The sequence below is a fragment of the Phalangium opilio genome, unplaced genomic scaffold, assembly GCF_054372755.1.
Source record: "Phalangium opilio isolate 3A_F unplaced genomic scaffold, DU_Popi_V2 ptg000209l_1, whole genome shotgun sequence".
NCBI classification, from domain to species: domain Eukaryota; kingdom Metazoa; phylum Arthropoda; class Arachnida; order Opiliones; family Phalangiidae; genus Phalangium; species Phalangium opilio.
This window is the reverse complement of record NW_028324217.1, coordinates 6,702,289-6,722,360: the sequence shown is the minus strand read 5'-3', so window position 1 is coordinate 6,722,360 and position 20,072 is coordinate 6,702,289. Positions and strand designations below refer to the sequence as shown.

The 20,072-nt window shown below is 36.0% G+C and overlaps 3 protein-coding genes across 4 annotated transcripts in view; 1 reads left to right on the top strand and 2 right to left on the bottom strand.

Annotated features, from left to right (window-relative positions):
• Positions 1-20,072, bottom strand: part of LOC149618727 (multiple inositol polyphosphate phosphatase 1-like) — a 144,075-nt gene that overhangs the window by 48,155 nt on the left and 75,848 nt on the right. The window lies entirely within an intron of this gene.
• LOC149618738 (multiple inositol polyphosphate phosphatase 1-like) lies at positions 459-12,498 on the bottom strand. Its single transcript, XM_089854196.1, has 6 exons — positions 12,183-12,498; positions 11,986-12,120; positions 11,855-11,925; positions 11,676-11,781; positions 3,834-4,038; positions 459-885 (listed from the first exon to the last, which is right to left on the bottom strand). The coding sequence occupies exons 1-6, from the start codon at positions 12,265-12,267 to the stop codon at positions 501-503; spliced, it is 987 nt and encodes a 328-aa protein (XP_089710322.1). The 5' UTR covers positions 12,268-12,498; the 3' UTR covers positions 459-500.
• Positions 15,784-17,954, top strand: LOC149618737 (uncharacterized). Of its 2 annotated transcripts, XM_089855616.1 has the most exons (3): positions 15,784-15,956; positions 16,034-16,190; positions 16,276-17,954. In XM_089855616.1, exon 3 carries the CDS (start codon positions 16,282-16,284, stop codon positions 17,809-17,811), a length of 1,530 nt encoding a protein of 509 aa, XP_089711742.1. In that variant the 5' UTR covers positions 15,784-15,956; positions 16,034-16,190; positions 16,276-16,281; the 3' UTR covers positions 17,812-17,954. The 2 variants fall into 2 exon arrangements, with proteins under 2 accessions (XP_089711742.1, XP_089711743.1); XM_089855617.1 differs by having other exon boundaries at positions 15,784-16,190; positions 16,279-17,954.

Genomic DNA, 20,072 nt, shown 5'->3' with positions numbered 1-20,072 from the left:
AACAATATACCCTGATCGAACAGTTTCCATTCTAAAGTGATTAACTTCAAGAGCCCCGTTTCAGAAAAAGTTAAAAATGTAAAATTTCCAATTTTTTTTCATATTTTATTTATTTTTTTCTGCCTTAAAAAGAGGCGCCACTCTTGAATTTTCAAATTTGGCGCGAGATTGAATTGTAGAGAAACTTTTCATGGATGAGTTGTCTTATTTCTAGTCCTGCACGTGAGTAGATTGAAGGGGGAGGAGGATGAGGCTGACAGTGACTCCTGACATAGCCCACTCGATCCGCGATCCCGGACGCTGCGCTGCTCGCGAGCAGCTTGCGTCATGAACTAGTGACACGCGTGATCGAGTGGGCTATGCTCCAGAGTAACGATTCTAACGAAGCTGTCTGCTACTTTCTGGCGGTAATTTAGGGTGAGCCGCACATGGGCGAGTGACGAATAAAGTTGAGACAATTTATATAAGTATACACAAATGAATTTTAATCAAATAGCCATTTAGTGTTCGCCCGCGGTTCGTTTACAAATAACATCCATATCACAATTAACTTCGTCATCGCGAAACGATTCTTGAAAAGTATTGAAGTCACAAATGGAGGAGTGGCAGCCTTTAACCCTAATAGGTTGCCCATTCAACTTGGTTTCCACTTTATAAGAAGCTGAATCGTTTACGCGACACTTGTAAAGTGCCAGGACTAAATTGGCGTTAAATGGACTAATGCTGCTGGATTTGTACGTCTCACGTTGACTGGAGCAATAAATAGAAGCCAATGGTGCTACAGAATCCTTCATTAAGTTGAAAATGGAACAGACTTTCTTGAAGGAACGACCGTGACTAAACATCAGGATTGCTTTAGGATTCTCCGGTAAGGTTATTTTTGTCCTATTAGAGTTAATTACAATACTTTTATACTTGAACGCTTGATGCTATACATTGCACAACAGATCAAATTAATAGTTGTGTTGAGCAAAATGATACCGCTGTATCACTGACGGTAAAATAATTTGTTGTATGGTAAATGTCAGACCTACAGAGAGCTTTTTGTTGGGGAGGTGGTTAAATTCCTCCGTTCCATTTATTCCGTAAATTGCTTTCCCCCACTCTATTCGGGAAAGTAGGGCCTTCATACAACCAGGCTGCCAGGCCTTTAGTGCGGTTTCTGATAGGAAACCGATCTATATGATTATTATGATTATAAGAACTGAGCGCATTTAGTCTTAGAGCTCGGCATTATCTAGATTTACTCCCATTTAACCCAAACCGTTTCTCCCAATTCCCATATCTCCCAATCCCATTTGACCCAACACTATGCCTTTTCCCCCAATTTCTTTTCTCCCAATTCAGCATAAAACATATGTTAATAAATTAAAAGAGAATTTTTTTGTTTTATTAACAATGGTATGTTATACATATTCAGTTTAGTTTGAATTTCCATTTTATGATTTCTAGATATTCAAATGGAGTTTTTCTCCCCGCATCCAGTTCCCTTTTTAGTTGTTTTATTCTTTCCTCCTGAATCTTGTATTTTCTGATTGGTGGTCGAACAGGTTACCCCCCATTTCACCCAATTTAAAACACCCAATTCCCATTTACCCAAACATAATTCAACCCAATTCCCAGTTCTCCTATTCCAATTAACCCAATATTGCATACCCAAAAAGACTCAAATAGAGTAGAATTTGATGGTTTTATTTATTTATTTTTTCATTTAATAAGGGGTACACTTACTTAAAATGTATAACCGCTCCAAAGAGGAAGAGACGTCCTCCTAACCAAACCAAACCTAACCTAACATAACATAACAGTAATGTTTTGGAAAAGGCATATTATTTGAGAAGTCAATGAAGCTAAACGTCAATATTTTGGAAAAAGCGTAACATTGTTAAACGATTTATAAAATATTACTAACCTAACTTAACCAAACCAAACCTAACACCTATCATAACAGTAATATTTTGGAAAAGGCATATTATTTGAGAAGTCAATGAAGCTAAACATCAATATTTTAGAAAAGGCGTACCAAAGCTAAATGATTTATAAAATATTTTTAACCAAACCTAACCTTACATAACATAACAGTAATGTTTTGGAAAAGGCATATTATTTGAGAAGTCAATGAAGTTAAACATTAATATTTTGGAAAAGGCGTACCATAGTTAAATGATTTATAAAACACGAACTTTCTCGTGGATCTAGCAGAAAAATATAATACATTTAGAATAAAACTTCACATTAATTGGAAGGAAAATTATTTAACCTAACCTAACCTAACCAAACTTAACCTAACCTAACCTAACCTAACCTATTCGCATTAAAAATAATCAAAGTCATTTTGAAAGCAACCCTTTGCAGCATAAAATATTAGACGAAACCATTCGATTGGGAGAAATGAGAATTGAATAGTTTGGGATAAAAATTCCGATTGGGAAATATAAGATTGGGAGAACTGGGAATCGGAAAGTTTGGGATAAAAATGTATTTTGGGAAACACAGAATTGGGAGAAATGGGACCATACCATTATCTATCCATGTTCCACGTTATTTTATCTTTAGCCATACTCGAAAATTATCCACAGATCTTACATGTTAAATCGTATTATAATCCACAACTTTGTTTATAAATAATCGGTTATCCACCAATTTGTGGATAATGGATAGAAAATGCCGAGCTCTATTTAGTCTTGGCTTTTAAAGTTGCGAAACGGCAAGCTGAAACTTCACTTAAGCGGTTAACCCTTGGCTAAATTTTTCCAAACAAAACCGTCTGCTACTGCCGATAGCCGGAAATAAGAAAAATTTGTTATAGGACATGTGTCCAGTGACCCCCTGTTTGACTGGAAAATTTATAGGACATTGTCCACTGGAGTGTACAAAAATGATGTCGCTTCTCCATAGTCAAGGTATCAAAACTTCGGAAAATTTGTAGGTCAAAATGTCCAGTGACCCCCTTAGTTTTTAAAAAAATTATGGGACATTTTAAAATTTTATTGGACAATGTCCAGTGTCCTGTGCTTATTTCCGGCCCTGGGCCCGAAACGCGGTGCACGTTACAGGGCTGCCGTACTAACAAAATGTAAAATCCACAAAATAGCGAAATCTTGACTAGTCTATTTAGATATTTTTATTTGGTCTTTGTCGACTATTACGGTTTTCCTACCCCCATTAATGGAACGTACACGGCCATAATGGTGGATTGAATGCGGGGGAAGAACAGAAATCCTTCAATATAGCTGCCAGAAGTAATATAACAAAGCTATAAATATGAATGACTGATCTATTTTCTCGAGTATATCCTGCATATTCCTCAGTAAATATTTGTGAAAAATTATGAACAGTAAAGCAGCGATTGTTCTAAGGCTTTGACAGCGTCTCACCATGCGTCGCTTTTTTCGAGAATCTATGACGTTTCACTTACGTCACTTCATGTCAAGCTCTCAGTAACAATTGACAAAGTTATGGAACATATCTTATGAACTTATGCAAGAACTCGTATAAAACCTAAGCCATCTGTGTCGTTATACCTTAGCCAATATGGCGGCAATGCAACCCACCTGTAATAGTAGAGCACCAATAGAACCTTTTCAAGAGCCTGGTGTTTTGACCACCTGGTTTCCTTAATTTGGAATATACTTTATGTGGATCCAATGACGTCAGATATGGCTTCAAACCAAAGAACTTTAGGTGGACAGTTAACTTCGAAACCCTATCTAGCAACTTTGGATCCACATGCCAGATGTTCCATCGCAACCCAAAGTCAAGCGGACGATACCGCGACCCCCTCCCTCTTTTGAATAGGGTCCATTATATATAACATGAAAACTTCAACGAACCTGAAGGTATGCAGGATGTCTTGTACAACAGGACAAGCTTGTTTGTAATTTCTCTCCCTCGCGGAACCATCATTGTGATAATGAATTAAGTCGTCCAAATACTCAAACACTTTCAAGTCGCTTTCGTTTAAAAAATTGCAAAATACAGATTTACCATAAAAAGCAACCTCGTGGGCGCAAATGGTAAACATGTCCATGCCATCAGCTGCAATTCAAACATCTCCAAATAAATTAAGACCTTTCATTAAGTCGTAATTACGAGAATGTAAAAATAGTAGCACCAGAAGTATATTAATCAAAACTGTCTTTGTACACAAAGACGCGAAAAAGTAAGAGATAAGTGTAGAAAATTAATTGTTTGAAGTAACAGATATTCAAATTTTCATTTTTGAAGACGTGATTATAAAACATCAATTATTTGAAAAAATTTCTTATCTTAGTTTTTTTCACCAAAATTCCTTAAGTAAAATATTTTATCCTTAAACATGTGCATCATTTTAAAAATAGAAAACGTATGCATTTTATTTTCTTTTTAAAATTTAGAGTTAGTTTGAATATTCGGGCCTATAAGGAGAATAAAATGGGCAGAAAATTGTTGATAGCAGACAAAATAAAAGAAGCATGAAAACTTAACAAAACGTGTTCGTTTATTTTAAAGTTTTCGAGGTTTCAAAAATTGACGTTTTGTATATCTCTCAAAGCTACAGATCCTTTTGACTCTAATAACTACATCACAGTCAAAGGGCGAATGCAATTTTCGGTTCGCAATATTTTCAATTTTGAAATATAAAAATAAATACTTCTAGCTCTATTTTTCAGATATCCGAGTATTTGAACTTCCTCGAAGCAAATGTTTCTCGAAAATAAACAGTAGTATCAAGGTAGTTTCTCTGAAATTTTTGTGAAAAAACTAAGATAAGAAATTTTTTCAAATAATTGATGTTTTATAATCACGTCTTCAAAAATGAAAATTTGAATATCTGTTACTTCAAACAATTAATTTTCTACACTTATCTCTTACTTTTTCGCGTCTTTGTGTACAAAGACAGTTTTGATTAATATCTGTCACTTCAGACTTAATATGAATTAAAACTGTTTAGAAACTAGTATTTTAAAACGTATACTGAAAAGCAGGCGCTCCATTAAGTCTTGTGGTGTTGCGCGTATATTAGTTACCACGTTTGAACTAACAAGGCCCTAACCATCTATTATAGAAGTATTAATCTTGATTGCTTCAACGCCCAGTCCAACTCAAATTGCCTTCTCGTCGTTTTCACGTGCAAAGCACAGAGGATGCAATAATACAAATAGATTCCGAAGACTTAGGCTAAAAAATTATTGCGTAGACCTGTGTACAAAAACAATCTATACACCTGTGCACAAACATATTCCATAGACCTGCGCTGGGTGACCACATTTCCTAAATTTTATAATTTTTCCTATTTTCGGATGTCTTCCTATTAGTTCCTATAATTTCGATAATTTTCCTATATTTTCCTATTTTTTAAAATTGTAGATATTTTGTGGGCTCTCACTTTTGGTTTTGTTATATATCACCAAAGCTATGGAAGCCTCTAAAAATATTTGTCACGGAAGTCTGTGGTTTTAAAGTTATAGCATATGTTTCTAAGATTACGTTCCATAAGTATGACACTTCCTATATTTCGAAATGCTAGAGACTTAATGAGAGCTAGTTCGAGAACGACGCGAGAATTGACTACACTCGATTTTCTACTCCATCTTCCTATTTAGTCTGTACTAAGCCTTTGACAGGGCCTCATCAGGCGTCGCTTTACGAGAATCTATGACGTTTCATTTACGTCACTTCGAGACAAGCTCTCAGTTTCCAGTGACAAATTTATGTAACATATCTTACGAACTTATGGTTATAATTAAACCAAAGCTCCTTTGTAAATCTTGTCTTATTACTTTCAAAGCATTTGCAACCTATATTTTGCTATTTTTTCAAGAGTAGTTCTCTTGTCTTTTCCTGTTTTTTTAATTATACATCTATATCTATATAAATCAAAGTCCTGACTGATAATCATCGCCCAGCCCAAACCGCTAGCCCCAGAAGGCTGAAAATTTGGAGGAACGTTACTCGTAAGTAGTAGGCGCGTACTAAGAAAGATTTTTCCAATCCGCCCCCATCTTCATAAATGGCGCCCAGAAATGTAACAAATCTTCTCTTTGTAAGAAAGTCCGTGAGTTTCAACCGAATTCACAAATATTTAGTACACTGGATTCCTTTAACCTATAGACGGGCTATATGGTCTTTCGGGATCGATTTTTTGCCATATTTTAAATGGCGGCCAGATATTTAAAAACCTTTCTTTATAGAAGGTCTGCGTGTAAAGTAATAAAAAATGTCTCGACGAGCTGATGGGCGACGCCGAGTGCCTTCGCTCCTAGGATGCTACAAAAATATTAGTCGAATCAGTAAAATGTACCCATACTTGATGGAAGTTCTTACTACACTCAAGCGATGCCGCGGGTAACAGCTAGTCTCCTATAATTTCCTGTAAATCAATTGTAAATTTCCTATTTTCCTATAACTATTACAAGGTTATTCGTGGTCACCCTGAGTGCACAAACATATTTCGTAGATAACATAGACTTGTGAAAACACATGTCATATAATTGTGTACAAACAGATCCCGTAGACTTGTGCACAAACAGATCCCTTAGAATTGTGCACAAACAGATCCCTTAGAATTGTGCACAAACAGATCCCTTAGAATTGAGCACAAACTGATGTCATAGATTTGCGCAAAAAATGATGTCATAGACTTACGCACAAACAGATGTCATAAACTTGTGCAAAAAGAGATGTTATATACCTGTACACAAAAAGATTCCATGGACCTCTGCACAAAAATATTCCATACCCCTATGCTCAAAAATATGCTCAAGAATATCTCGTACACCAGTGCACAAAAATACTGCATATCCATTTGCACTAAAATATCCCGTATCCATTTGCAGAAAAATGTTCTTTAGACCTGTGCACAAACAGATGCAGTGGCCTTTGCAAATACAGATTCCTTAGACCTCTGCACAAACCGATTCAGTAGGCTTGTGCACAAAAATATTCCGTAGACCTGTGCACAAAAATATTCCGTAGACCTGTGCACAAACAGATACCGTAGACATGTGCACAAACTGATACCGTAGACGTGTGCACAAACAGATTCCGGATACTTGGACACAAACGGAAGTCACAGGGTTGTGCACAAACAGATTCCGGATACTTGGACACAAACGGAAGTCACAGGGTTGTGCACAAACAGATTCCGGATACTTGGACAAACGGAAGTCACAGGGTTGTGCACAAACAGATGTCATAGACTTGCACAAAAAATACATCATAGACTTGCGCAATGTGTCAAGGATATGTGCACATCAGATTCCACGGACTAGTGCACAAACAGAAGTCTTAGACTTGTTTACAAACAGAAGTCATAGACCTGTTTCCATAAAGATTCCATAACCATTTGCACAAAACAATTTCATACCCATTTGCACGAAACGATTCCATACCCATTTGCACAAAACGATTCCATAGACCTGTGCACAAAAATATTCCATAGACCTGTGCCCAAAGAGATTCCATAAAACTGTGCACAAAAGATTCCCTAGACCTGTGCTCAAAAAATATGCCGTAGGCCTGTGCACAAACAGATTCCGGAGATCTGTGCACAGATTCCGTAACCATGTGCACAAAAAAATTGCGTAGGCCTGTGTACAAACAGATTCCGGAGATCTGTGCACAGATTCCGTAACCATGTGCACAAAAAAATTGCGTAGACTTGTACACAAGTGGAAGTCACAGGCTTGTGCACAACAGATGTCATAGACATCTTCAAACCAGATTCCATAGTTTTGTGCACAAACAGAAGTCATAGACATGTGCACAAAAAACATTCTATAGACTTGTGCACATCAAGTTTCCATGGACCTGTGAACAAAAGATTTCATGGAGATGTGCACAAAATATTTCATGGAACTGTGCACAAAACATTATATATGCTTGTGCACATAAAGATTCATTAGACCTGCGAGCTAAAGATTCCATAGACCTGTGTACATAAAGATTTCATACCCATAGCACAAAACTATTCCATAACCATTTGCACAGAAATATTCCCTAGACCTGCGCACAAAATATTTCATAAAACTGTGCTGTGCACAAAAAGATTCCATTGACCTATGCACAAAATATTCTATTGGCTTTTGTATAAACATGTGACTTAGACCTGTGTACAAAAATATTCCATGGACCTGTGCACAAAAACATGCCTTGGACCTGTTCAGAAACATTCCATACCCCTATATGCTCAAAAATATTCCACACCCATTTGCACAAACATTTTCCGTAGACCCGTGCACAGATGCCGTAGACTAGCGCATAAACAGATTCCATAGATTTGCGCACAAATATATTACGTAGACTCGTGCACAAATAGATTCCACAGACTTTATCACAAACAGAAGTCACACGGTTTTGCACAATCCGATGTTATAGACTTGTGCACAAACAGATGTCATATGCTTGTGTAAAAAACTGATTTCATAGACTTCCTCAAAAAGAGATTCCGTAGACTTGTGCACATAAAGATTCTTCAGACTTGTGTACAAACATATTTTGTAGACCTGTACACACAGATACCATAGACTTGTGCATAAATAGATGTCAAATATTTGTGCAAAAACACATACCTTAGACTTTTGCACAATCATATGTCCTAGACCGGTGTACAAAACATTCTATAGATTTGTGCACAATCATATGTCCTAGACCGGTGTACAAAACATTCTATAGATTTGTGCACAAACATGAGTCATATACCTGTACACAGAAATATTCCACGGACTTCTGCACAAAAACATTCCATATACCTGTACACAAAAATAATCCATGGACCTCTGCACAAAAACATTCCATATCCCTATGCTCAAAAATGTTCCTTACACATTTGCACAAAAATATCACGTTCACCTGTGCACAAAACTTTCACGTACACCTGTGCACAAAAATATTCGGTATCCATTTTCACAAAAATATTCGGTATCCATTTTCACAAAAATATTCCGTACACCTGTGCACAAAAATATTCGGTATCCATTTTCACAAAAATATTCCGTACACCTGTGCACAAAAATATTCCAAATCCATTTTCACCATAATATTCCATACACCTATGCACAAAAATATTCCGTACACGTGTGAACAAAAACAGTTCGTACACCTGTGCACAAAAATATTCCGTACAATTGTGCATAAAAATATTCCGTACACCAATGCATAAAAATATTTCGTACACTTGTGCACAAATAGAATCACAGGCTTGTGCACAAAGAAATGTCGCAGACTCGCGCAAAAAGAGATGTTATAGACATGTGCACATCAGATTCCATAGAGTTATGCACAAACATTTTCAATGCCCCTATGCTCAAACAGATTTCAAACCCTTATGCTCAAAAAGATTCCATACCCATTTGCACAAAAATAATACGTAATCCCGTGCTCAAAAATATTCCGTAGACCTTTGCTCAGACAGAAGTCACTCGCGTGTGCACAAACAGATGTCATAGACTTGTGAATAAACAGATGTTATAGACTTGTGCACAAAGAGATGTTATAGACTTGTTCACACACAGGTGTTATAGACTTGTTCACAAGCAGGTGTTATAGAATTGATCACAAACAGGTGTTATAGACTTGTTCACAAACAGATGATTTAGACTTGTGCACAAACAGATGGAATAGACTTGTGCACAAACAGATGGAATAGACTTGTGCACAAACAGATGGAATAGACTTGTGCACAAACAGATGGAATAGACTTCTGCACAAACAGATGTTTTAGTCTTGTGTACAAACAGATGTTTTAGGCTTGTGTACAAACAGATGTTTTAGGCTTGTGTACAAACAGATGTTTTAGGCTTGTGTACAAACAGATGTTTTAGGCTTGTGTACAAACAGATGTTTTAGGCTTGTGTACAAACAGATGTTTTAGACTTGAGCATAAACAAATGTTATTGACTTGAGCAAATCAGATTCCATAGTCCTGTGCACAAACAGAGGTCGTAGACCTGTGAACAAACAGAAGTCGTAGACCTGTGCACAAACAGAAGTCGTAGACCTGTGCACAAACAGAAGTTTGTGCAAATAAAGATTTTTCACTTGGACACATAAAGATTCTTCAGACTTGTGTGTGCACATAATGATTCTTCAGACTTGTGTGCACATAAAGATTCTTCAGACTTGTGTGCACATAAAGATTCTTCAGACTTGTGTGCACATAAAGATTCTTCAGACTTGTGTGCACATAGATTCTTCAGACTTGTGTGCACATAGATTCTTCAGACTTGTGTGCACATAGATTCTTCACACTTGTGTGCACATAAAGATTTTTCAGACTTGAGTGCACATAATGATTCTTCAGACTTGTGTGCACATAAAGACTCTTCAGACTTGTGTGCACATAATGATTCTTCAGACTTGTGTGCACATAAAGATTCTTCGGACTTGTGTGCACATAAAGATTCTTCAAACTTGTGCAAATAAAGATTCTTTAAACTTGTGCACATAAATATACCATAGACCCATGATCAAAAATACCATAGACCTGTGCGCAGAAGATTACATACTCCTATACTCAAAAGGATTCCATGCAGATTTGCACAAAAACATTCCGTAGACCTGTGTAAAACAATATTCCATAGGCCTGTGTAAAACAATATTCCAGAGGCCTGTGTAAAACAATATTCCATAGGCCTGTGCACGAAATGATTGCATAGGCCTCTGCACAAAGAGATTTTATACTCCTTTGCACAAAAATATTCTGTAGGTCTGCGCTTAAACAGATTCCGTAGACTTGTACACAAGCAGACTCGTGTAAAAATTTAATTACCTATATTTGGTAATTATCTTTAATTGCTTATTTTGTTTAATTATTTTTAATTGCTTATTTTGTTTAATTATCTTTAATTGCTTATTTTGTTTAATTAAGTTTAATCTGTACTTCGCAACTAAATTAGTTGGATGCGCAATAGTTATAATGACAATTAAGCTAGCTAATTGCCCTACCAATTTGATTATCCGCAGTAAAACGACGTAAGTCCTAGAATGACTTTCTTTATTACTTAACCCAAGCAAAAAAGTCTTAAGTTCCACAGTTTAAAGGTAAACCACGTAATTCGGAGCAGGTACTTAAAACTATTAAAAACAATACTTAAACTTTGCTTTTCTTAATGAAACAAAAATTGGCGCCCACTTTAAAAATGGGGCTTTCATTTAAGACCGTTTTCAAATCTATTAAACGTATAGTTATTTTTGTAAGGGTAGTTACAAAATGGGTAAGTTTGGAAAATTTCCCATGTTATTTCTATGGAGATTCTCTAGTTTTTCGCCAAAATCTGTGATTAATTTTATGGAAATGAAAACCACCCTTAGCAACTTTATGCTTTATAAAATAAACTATTAGGTGGATCATCTTGAAATTTTTACCACATATTAAGGGCCTGGATTTTAGTTCAGTAGAAAAATTTCGAAACAATAAACTTAATACGAAAAAAGTTAAAACCAATCCAAAAACCTTCCTTATACATTAAAGCCGTCATCAGGCCTTATCTAAGGGAGCTACCGCTCCCTTAGAATAATACTTCTCTTCGAGAAGTGATAGCCAATCAGGAACCTTTCATGTTTTCACATAAGCAAAATGTCGTACGTGTTATACCACACCCAAAAAACGTTTCATCATTGATCTAGGTTTTATGGCAAGATGCGCATTCTTAACTGCTACTATGTATACATTCTTGACAATGATTTATAGTTACTTAATGAAATGATAAATCCAAGGCGTTTTGAAATGCTTTCGAGAGTCAAGTTTACAACGGGTCCATTAGCAAATCGAAAATACTCTTTTGGGCGGTATTCCTTAAGCTATTTAGTGAGTAATTAACGTTAAAATATTGCCACAGTTATGAAAAACTATATTATAACGTTACGTTCATACCATGAGTCTGCTGTCGCAATGTTTATAAAATCGCAACATTGGATTGATTCGATGGCTTAACTTTGGAGGTCCTAAAATGCGACGCGTTTCAAATTATTAAAATGACATCAAAGATAACGTAAACTTCATACTTCTAAGGCCTAGCAAGCCCTTTACAAAATGGCGAGCTGTTATTTCGGTCCAATTTCCGTCCGTATATCCGATTTTTAAGTCACCAATGGACATATCATTTACAAGAGCGGAATATCTCTCTTTGAAGCTCTTGCCTTAACGATGTCGTAAAATAGTAAATAAGTTAATTACAGATAAGTTTTTAAAGGTTTTTTACCCATTTTATTGGCGTCGTGAACGCCGGCTTCTGAGAGCGTGTTAGCATTTTCGTTACTTATTCTCGGTTTCCATTCTTGCAACATGAGTTTAACCTTTTCGCATAATTTAACTGTGAAGAAATGTCAGGTTTAAATATTAGTGATACCAGGAATGCATAGATTATTTTCCACTAGGAATCTTTAAGAGGCCATATACCCCCTACTAATATCTGATTGAAGGTAAGGGGAAGGGCTTAAAACTTTGAAAAACCGCCAGCTCGATCTTCCTCGCGTTTCATTGGCTATTCACATATGCAGGACCCCAAGTTTACTCGTTCACAACACGTAAAAATAACTTGTTTACATTTGGGTTCGGTGCTCATGGGTCGCGGGAGGAAGAAATCTATGTATTCCTGATATCACAAATCACAAGGTAATAATGACATCATTAATGTTAGTGCACTATTACCTTGTGCTTATATAAATATCGATACATTCCTGTTAAGTTGATTTCGATAAAAATTGTTTCAAGACAAAATTATATTTTTTTGTTGTAAATTTCATATACTTTTGCCTGAATCATGACTGTTCAAAATATTTTTAATGATGGCTGGTAATGTCTGAATCATGCTTTTAACGAGTCTTGGAGGTGGATTATTAGCGCCATGGCAATTGTAAGCGTAAATTTGAACCAATTCGCAATCTCCGGTATCTTTTAGCTCTTGTACATGAGATCTTAAAAGTCGTATCTTGTAGCAGTCGCGAAGTTCTTGTAAATTGCCTTTCCTCGTTTCTCACATTCAATTTGAATATCGAGATCTATACACAGTTCCGAAGTATTACTTGAATCTTGAGGAAGTAATTCGTCATTTGAATAAACGTATTGGAGAATTAGCATCAAGGTGGAAGTAATCTTTAAAGATAAAAGAGGTTTATGTCAACGATTAGAATGAAATTAAACTGTATTTAAAACCCCCAGAGAAAAATTTGCACATTTTTACTCCGCATGATTATGAAATATCATACCTAGTTATTTAGTTTGTTAGTTATTTCTTGGATGAGACTGTAATGGATTGGAATATAGCATACATCTAACACGGGCGGCGGGTACCTCACCTCGGGACAGAAGGGGGGGCTTTTTGGGGGTTTTTAGTTCGGTCGTACGACTTGAGAGACACCTACTGTAGAATTTTTTCAAAACTCGTCTGCTTTTTTCACAATATCCTTTTTAAAAGTGAAGTGTTAACGGTTTTAACTTGGATGAGACTGTCTCAGTGTCAGGTTTGAAGAGATATTAACTTAATAACGGTATATAATATTAATTCATTTCAGTATGTACTAAGAAATTATTGAATTTGATGTAGATGAACATTTAAGTCTGAGTTAGGATTTTTAGTTCAAGGCTTAGAGACAAATTTGATCTTGACCAAATTATGTGCAAAAGAAATAACTATTTACCTGGGCATCTTTTGTTCGAAACACAACTGTAACCATGTTCTTCATAAATTTGTGAACAAGCTTCCTCATCCATTTCAAAATTAAACTATACAGTTTCATTCACGAAATATCCCATTTACGGAGGGATAAGAACGCAGTCTGCTCAAACTAGCCGAACCTACGTCATTTACAAGGTGAAATAATTTCTCAAATTTAAAATTCTTCTCCATGATGGCAGCACTAAACGACGACCGAAATAAAAACGATATTGCGCAATCACGTGTCCCGAGCTTAGGTACCGAACTTTTCCAATCCATTACAGTCTCATCCAAGGTTATTTAGTGGGATGCACACGAATAGGCAGTGCACGCGATTCCATGGATATTGCAATCGTAAAGTGGACTGGTAAAAGCGACAGGTTTGATCGGTCAAAAATCGTGGCAGAGGACGGTTTTCAAGTTCAGCATAAATCTCGGGTTCGAAAAGGAATTGTGCAACGTATCTTACAAGTGTTTGTAGAAGTGTGGAATCAATATTAAACTCGTGGAGAATTTCGCGTATGAGTATATATTGTCCCTGACTTCCTTCAGTTTTACCTTGGATGAGACTGTAATGGATTGGAATATAGCATACATCTAACACGGGCGGCGGGTACCTCACCTCGGGACAGAAGGGGGGGCTTTTTGGGGGTTTTTAGTTCGGTCGTACGACTTGAGAGACACCTACTGTAGAATTTTTTCAAAACTCGTCTGCTTTTTTCACAATATCCTTTTTAAAAGTGAAGTGTTAACGGTTTTAACTTGGATGAGACTGTCTCAGTGTCAGGTTTGAAGAGATATTAACTTAATAACGGTATATAATATTAATTCATTTCAGTATGTACTAAGAAATTATTGAATTTGATGTAGATGAACATTTAAGTCTGAGTTAGGATTTTTAGTTCAAGGCTTAGAGACAAATTTGATCTTGACCAAATTATGTGCAAAAGAAATAACTATTTACCTGGGCATCTTTTGTTCGAAACACAACTGTAACCATGTTCTTCATAAATTTGTGAACAAGCTTCCTCATCCATTTCAAAATTAAACTATACAGTTTCATTCACGAAATATCCCATTTACGGAGGGATAAGAACGCAGTCTGCTCAAACTAGCCGAACCTACGTCATTTACAAGGTGAAATAATTTCTCAAATTTAAAATTCTTCTCCATGATGGCAGCACTAAACGACGACCGAAATAAAAACGATATTGCGCAATCACGTGTCCCGAGCTTAGGTACCGAACTTTTCCAATCCATTACAGTCTCATCCAAGGTTTTACGACTTCAGAACCAGTTTTCGTAAATATTTACTTGTACAGAAAGCCTTCCCTCTCTAGGAGGCGATTAGTCGCGGTGATGTTACTTTCGAAATTCTATAGACATCGGGGACACCTTCACTTGACCAGTAACTTGATGGTTTAGTTTTTTTTTTTGGCTAACGAAATTGTTACTGCATGAGTTTATTTAAGATTGTATTGATTTTCTACGATTTATGGAAAGTGAAACCATTTAAGCCATATTAGAAATGGAACCTTATAGTGTCGTGGTCATTGCATTGAATTGGGCTGGCATTTTTCATGTTTATGTTGAAAAAGTCGGTAACATCTTAAATCTAGTGCACCCGCCAAGCTGAGTACTCATCATTTATTTATTATCATTTAAGCACAGTAAATTTACATACCATAATCAATAGAATAGGGATTATTATTAAACATTTTCTGAATTGTTTCATGATAATTGTCGACTGTTACTAGAATATTCCGTTTACGTTATATGTAATTCGTGTTATACAAATAAAATTTATATTTTAAAAATTCGCGCCTATAACATCATCTATAAAGTCAAAAGCGTATATAGTACTGTAAATGCAGGTACTCGTATGTAGCGAAACCCCTCGCTAGATACTTTTCTCTTCCTGGTTGAAACTGAGTGAAGCTTTCGATTTTTGACCTCGCAGGGGTTAGAGCAATACAGGGAAACACGTGATAAATGCCTTGCTCACGCATTTATTTGAAAATATCCTTCCTGTGTTTATGATTTATTTACATCTTCTTCCTGTATTTATGATTTATTTAAAAGTTAATTTACTCCATGCACTGAACCAGGAATCATTGACGGTTGAGGCACACATACCTTGATAATTCCCGTGTTAATTTCAATTCAACTTTTTTTTTCGGAATTTGTGAAACATTTTAACTCTTACCTTTGTGCCAATGCCCATTTCCCAAGCGAGAGGTACACAGTTTTCTGGGTAGAATATGGGTAACGTCACCGTTACTTTGCGGCAACAACTTTTAAAAGATTTACGCAGTGTTTGTACGTACCTATAATGTTGACACTTCAGATTATTGAATGAATGCTTATTTAATCTAATTTAATTAATATATTTTCAGAAGTTCCATAAGTAAATCGTCTCTTATTAAGTCAAACAAAAATTTACATCGCATTTTAATAAGCGAGCGAAAGCTTACATTGAAGAATAATATCTCAAGACCAATGATGATATATATCGCTATGGCATCTGTGTACGCCTTTTGAAACCGACAATTTGTAAGTTGTAACCGACTGGAGCTTAATTTTATTTCGGTGTCAGCTTCATAGAGATAAGAAATATAAAGTAATTAATATCATTTAGTAGAATATGTTTCGTCCAATTAAATTCATAAAGACTGAGAAGCCGGACTCGGATGAGTTGGAAAATTCGGAAACGCCTTCAAACGTTTTAGTGAAATGGCCAATCATCATTAAGAACGATGATGACGAGACTAGCACTTCTAAAGAAGCAGATTCGGTTCATCCCCCAGCGGAAAACACTGACAATGTGGAAGAAGTTACTGAGAATCAGGGTCAAAGGAAGTTATCACCTTCATTGAATGACAGACAATCACACAATGCTAAGAAGCCTTTTAAATATGACGTCTGTGGCTTGTCATTTAATGTTAATAAACTTTTAACAAAGCATAAGGTGAGACACTCGTCTGATCATCCGTTTCAATGTGAACTGTGTCATAAGGCCTTCAAAGGCAAAAAAGGCTTGGCACATCATAAACTCATACACTTGTCCGAACGTCCCGAACGTCCATTTAAATGTGAAGTGTGTCATATGGCATTCAAAGGCAAAAAAGGCTTGGCACAACATAAACTCACACACTTGTCCGATCGTCCATTTAAATGTCAAGTGTGTCATATGGCCTTCAAAAGGAAATTTATTTTGACTGAACATCAACTTACTCACATGTCCAAATATGATTTGTGTAACTCTAGTTACAAATCACAACATGACCGTCACTTGAAACTCCACAAATGTTCTGAATGCGATAAAACCTTTAAAAGATTGCGGAATCTAAATGCTCATAAGGTTCTTCATTCTTCGGAGCGACCATTTAAATGCGAAAAGTGTGATAAATCTTTCAAAATGAGATCGAGTCTAAATTTGCACAAGATTAGACACTTGGAGGATAAACCATTCAATTGCCAACAGTGCAAGCGTTCTTACCAAACTAAAGCGTTTTTAAACACTCACAAGAGAAGAGTTCATATGACAACTACACCATTTCAATGTGACTTATGTGACGCTAAATTTAAAAACAAAACATTTTTAAATCTTCACAAGATTTATGTTCACGAGAACGAAAGGCCCTTTTCTTGTGAACAGTGTGGCAAAACCTTCAAAACCCCTTACACGTTAAAGCAACACTCCAAAATTGTGCATACTGATGAAAGACAGTTCAAATGTACGGAATGCGATTCGTCCTTCAAATCTGGCTCATATTTAAAAAGACATAAATTGTTACACTGTCGTGCTAAATCTTTCAAGTGTTCTAAATGTAGTCTGTGTTTCCCTTCCGAAACATCCCGTCGTGCACACGAGGCATCTAATCATTTGTATGACAAATATTTCGAAACTTCGCGAAGATATGAAAACTGTTCAAGCACTGATGTGAAACCTGCCATTTACGAGTGCTACATTTGCAAAACCGCGTTTGCAAATGAACACGATTTGTTTCAACATGAAGGTTTGAGATGTTCCCTACAAAACTTCAAACTGCGAGCTTGCCATGTTGCATTGGAAAGGTTATCTCCGAAGCAACTCGCCGAATATGGTGTTTTTTCATATCCTCGATTGAGAATCCAGATCGAGGACTTCGTCATTAAAAAGGAACCATTATAAACACAAGCCTTGTTATTATAAAACTTGAAAAAATAGCCATTTCTGAGCTCATGTAATATGATATTCAGTTTACTTCAAGAATTTAAGTGTCATGTTTTTGTAAACCTTATATTGCAACAAAATAAAAAATACTTTTCACGTCATGTAAGAGTTTTTGATTGGCTTTAAAGATAACAAAACTCCCAACCTAAAACTGGTTTATTAGGGTTTTTTTCTCAGTTATAAACCACTCTATATTTATAATAGGCCAGCATTATTAGAACATGCAGTGTCGTCATGACATAAATGGTATTGATAAAAAAAGTATTTGGAAAATATGAGTAACAATATCATTTTTGGTTTTATTTCAATAATTGTAGCTGATAAGTTCGTAAGATTTATTCCATAAGCTTGTCACTGGTTAGTGAGAGCTTGTCATGAAGTGACGTAGGTTTAACGTCATAGATTCTCGTAAAGCGACGCCTGGTGAGTCGCTGTCAATGGCTTAGTTATGATTAAATAGGAAGATCGACTTCAATTTCTGCAAAACCGAGTGTAGTCATTTCTCGCGTGGTTCTGGAACTAGCTCGAGCTGTAAGTCTCTAGCATTTCGAAGAATAGGTAGGTCGTACTTATGGGACATATCTTTTAAACTTATGTAATACCCAAGGCCTATTATATTATTTATAGGTGTGCATCGAAAGGATGATTACTACATAAAATGATAGTTTGGGTCTTGTGTCGATGAATTATGCCCGAGAAAGCGTCTTCTAATGGCGGATTTTTCGGAAGACTTAAATCATATTCTATTGCGATTTCTGTCTCTTCAAGCAACCCGACTCGAACCAGGAATAAAATCCAAATAAGACATGACTCTGTCTATTCTGTTCCTGTTTGGAGGCGAAACTTTTAGAGGAAGATGATGCTATACTCTCTTTCATTTTTTCACCCATACGTTTTCGTTATAGAATTATGATTTACTGTAAAAACAATGTAGGTCCTAGAATGAAAGTGAATTAACGGTAGACAATCTAAATCGTTGGTGTAGTGTCAGATAGAGCAGATTCTGTATCGAATTAACTCACTCAAAATTAACAAGGACAAGATGTGAGAATGACCAACGAAAAAGTTCAAAGTTTCAGAATGGGTAATTTTTTAAATAAAAATGTAATTCCGATGTCAAAATGCCTAATTTATTACCCAAATTACGCGTTTTGTGTGTAATTACAAATTTTATGTCAGATTTTTTAAATTTATGAATGTTATTTTTCTTCAAAACCACCATCGGGATTTGAATCCGGGACCTTTGGTTTGACAGTCCGATGTTAAGCTGGCTAGTCTACAAAGGGTTGTAATGAGAAAGATTCAGAAATGATACTTGAGATACTAGCGGGGGTTGAAAATGCAGTAACATCACTAGGGTTTGAAATTTGGGAGAGGGACGTGGGGCGAATCTGGCTCAACTATTTGAAAGTTATTATAAGAAATTAGCAATTAAAGTTTGCTTAATTAGTTCATTGGAATATGTGTAGACCTTTTTAATTATCCGACAAGTTGTGTCAACGTGAAATTATTCGTATTCTAAAGATATACAAACTTTCAGGGTCCACATCGACAGTGCACAGTGACCTCATTGGGGGCTTAACTGAAAATCCCCCTCTCTCTCCAACTTCGTGCTTTATTATTTTCGCAAACTATAGTTCATATAATAATATGTCTATTGTCTGATAATACTGAACTTTAATCTATTAAACTTCTCTATATGAATAATATGATAAAAATAGTTGTAAATTTTTCTCTTGAAATTTTATAAGGGGCCCCCAAATCTTCCTTAGCCTACCTGTAAAAAATCCTGGCGGCGCCACTGTTCAGGGAACCGAATTTATTGACTATTAAACAATTGTGGATGAAGGAATTTCACTTGTCTTAAGTTTTGTTTTAGTTTTGGTTTGCTTTTATTCGACACTACTGCGACTCCCTTCGAAAGAACGTGAAAAATTTTACATGACTCCATCTGTTGAATGGTCTTCTCTATTTATTTGTTTGCTTGTTTTTCTTCGAACTAATATTTTTTTATTTTGAAATTTATCTCTACAAAGATGAAACTAAACGAATCTATGAACATATTTTTTATATATTGCTGTTAAACTTTGGTAGGGCTACGAGCAATATTTTACTAGGGTTTACGGATTATTTTGAGGGGGTTGTTTGAAATTTGGGGGGATCCCCCACAAAAAGCTTAGCGACGCCACCATGAAAACGGGGAGGATTCGTGCTACCCT

Bases quoted from the DNA above. Each gene is read 5' to 3' on its own strand.
- LOC149618738 (XM_089854196.1), bottom strand. From the start codon at position 12,267: ATGTTGCAAGAATGGAAACCGAGAATAAGTAACGAAAATGCTAACACG. The intron at 4,039-11,675 runs GTAACTATAAAT...TTTGAATTGCAG, and splicing joins TGGATTTATCATTTCATTAA to CTGATGGCATGGACATGTTT. The intron at 886-3,833 runs GTTCGTTGAAGT...TAACTCTAATAG, and splicing joins GACATCCTGCATACCTTCAG to GACAAAAATAACCTTACCGG.
- LOC149618737 (XM_089855616.1), top strand. From the start codon at position 16,282: ATGTTTCGTCCAATTAAATTCATAAAGACTGAGAAGCCGGACTCGGAT.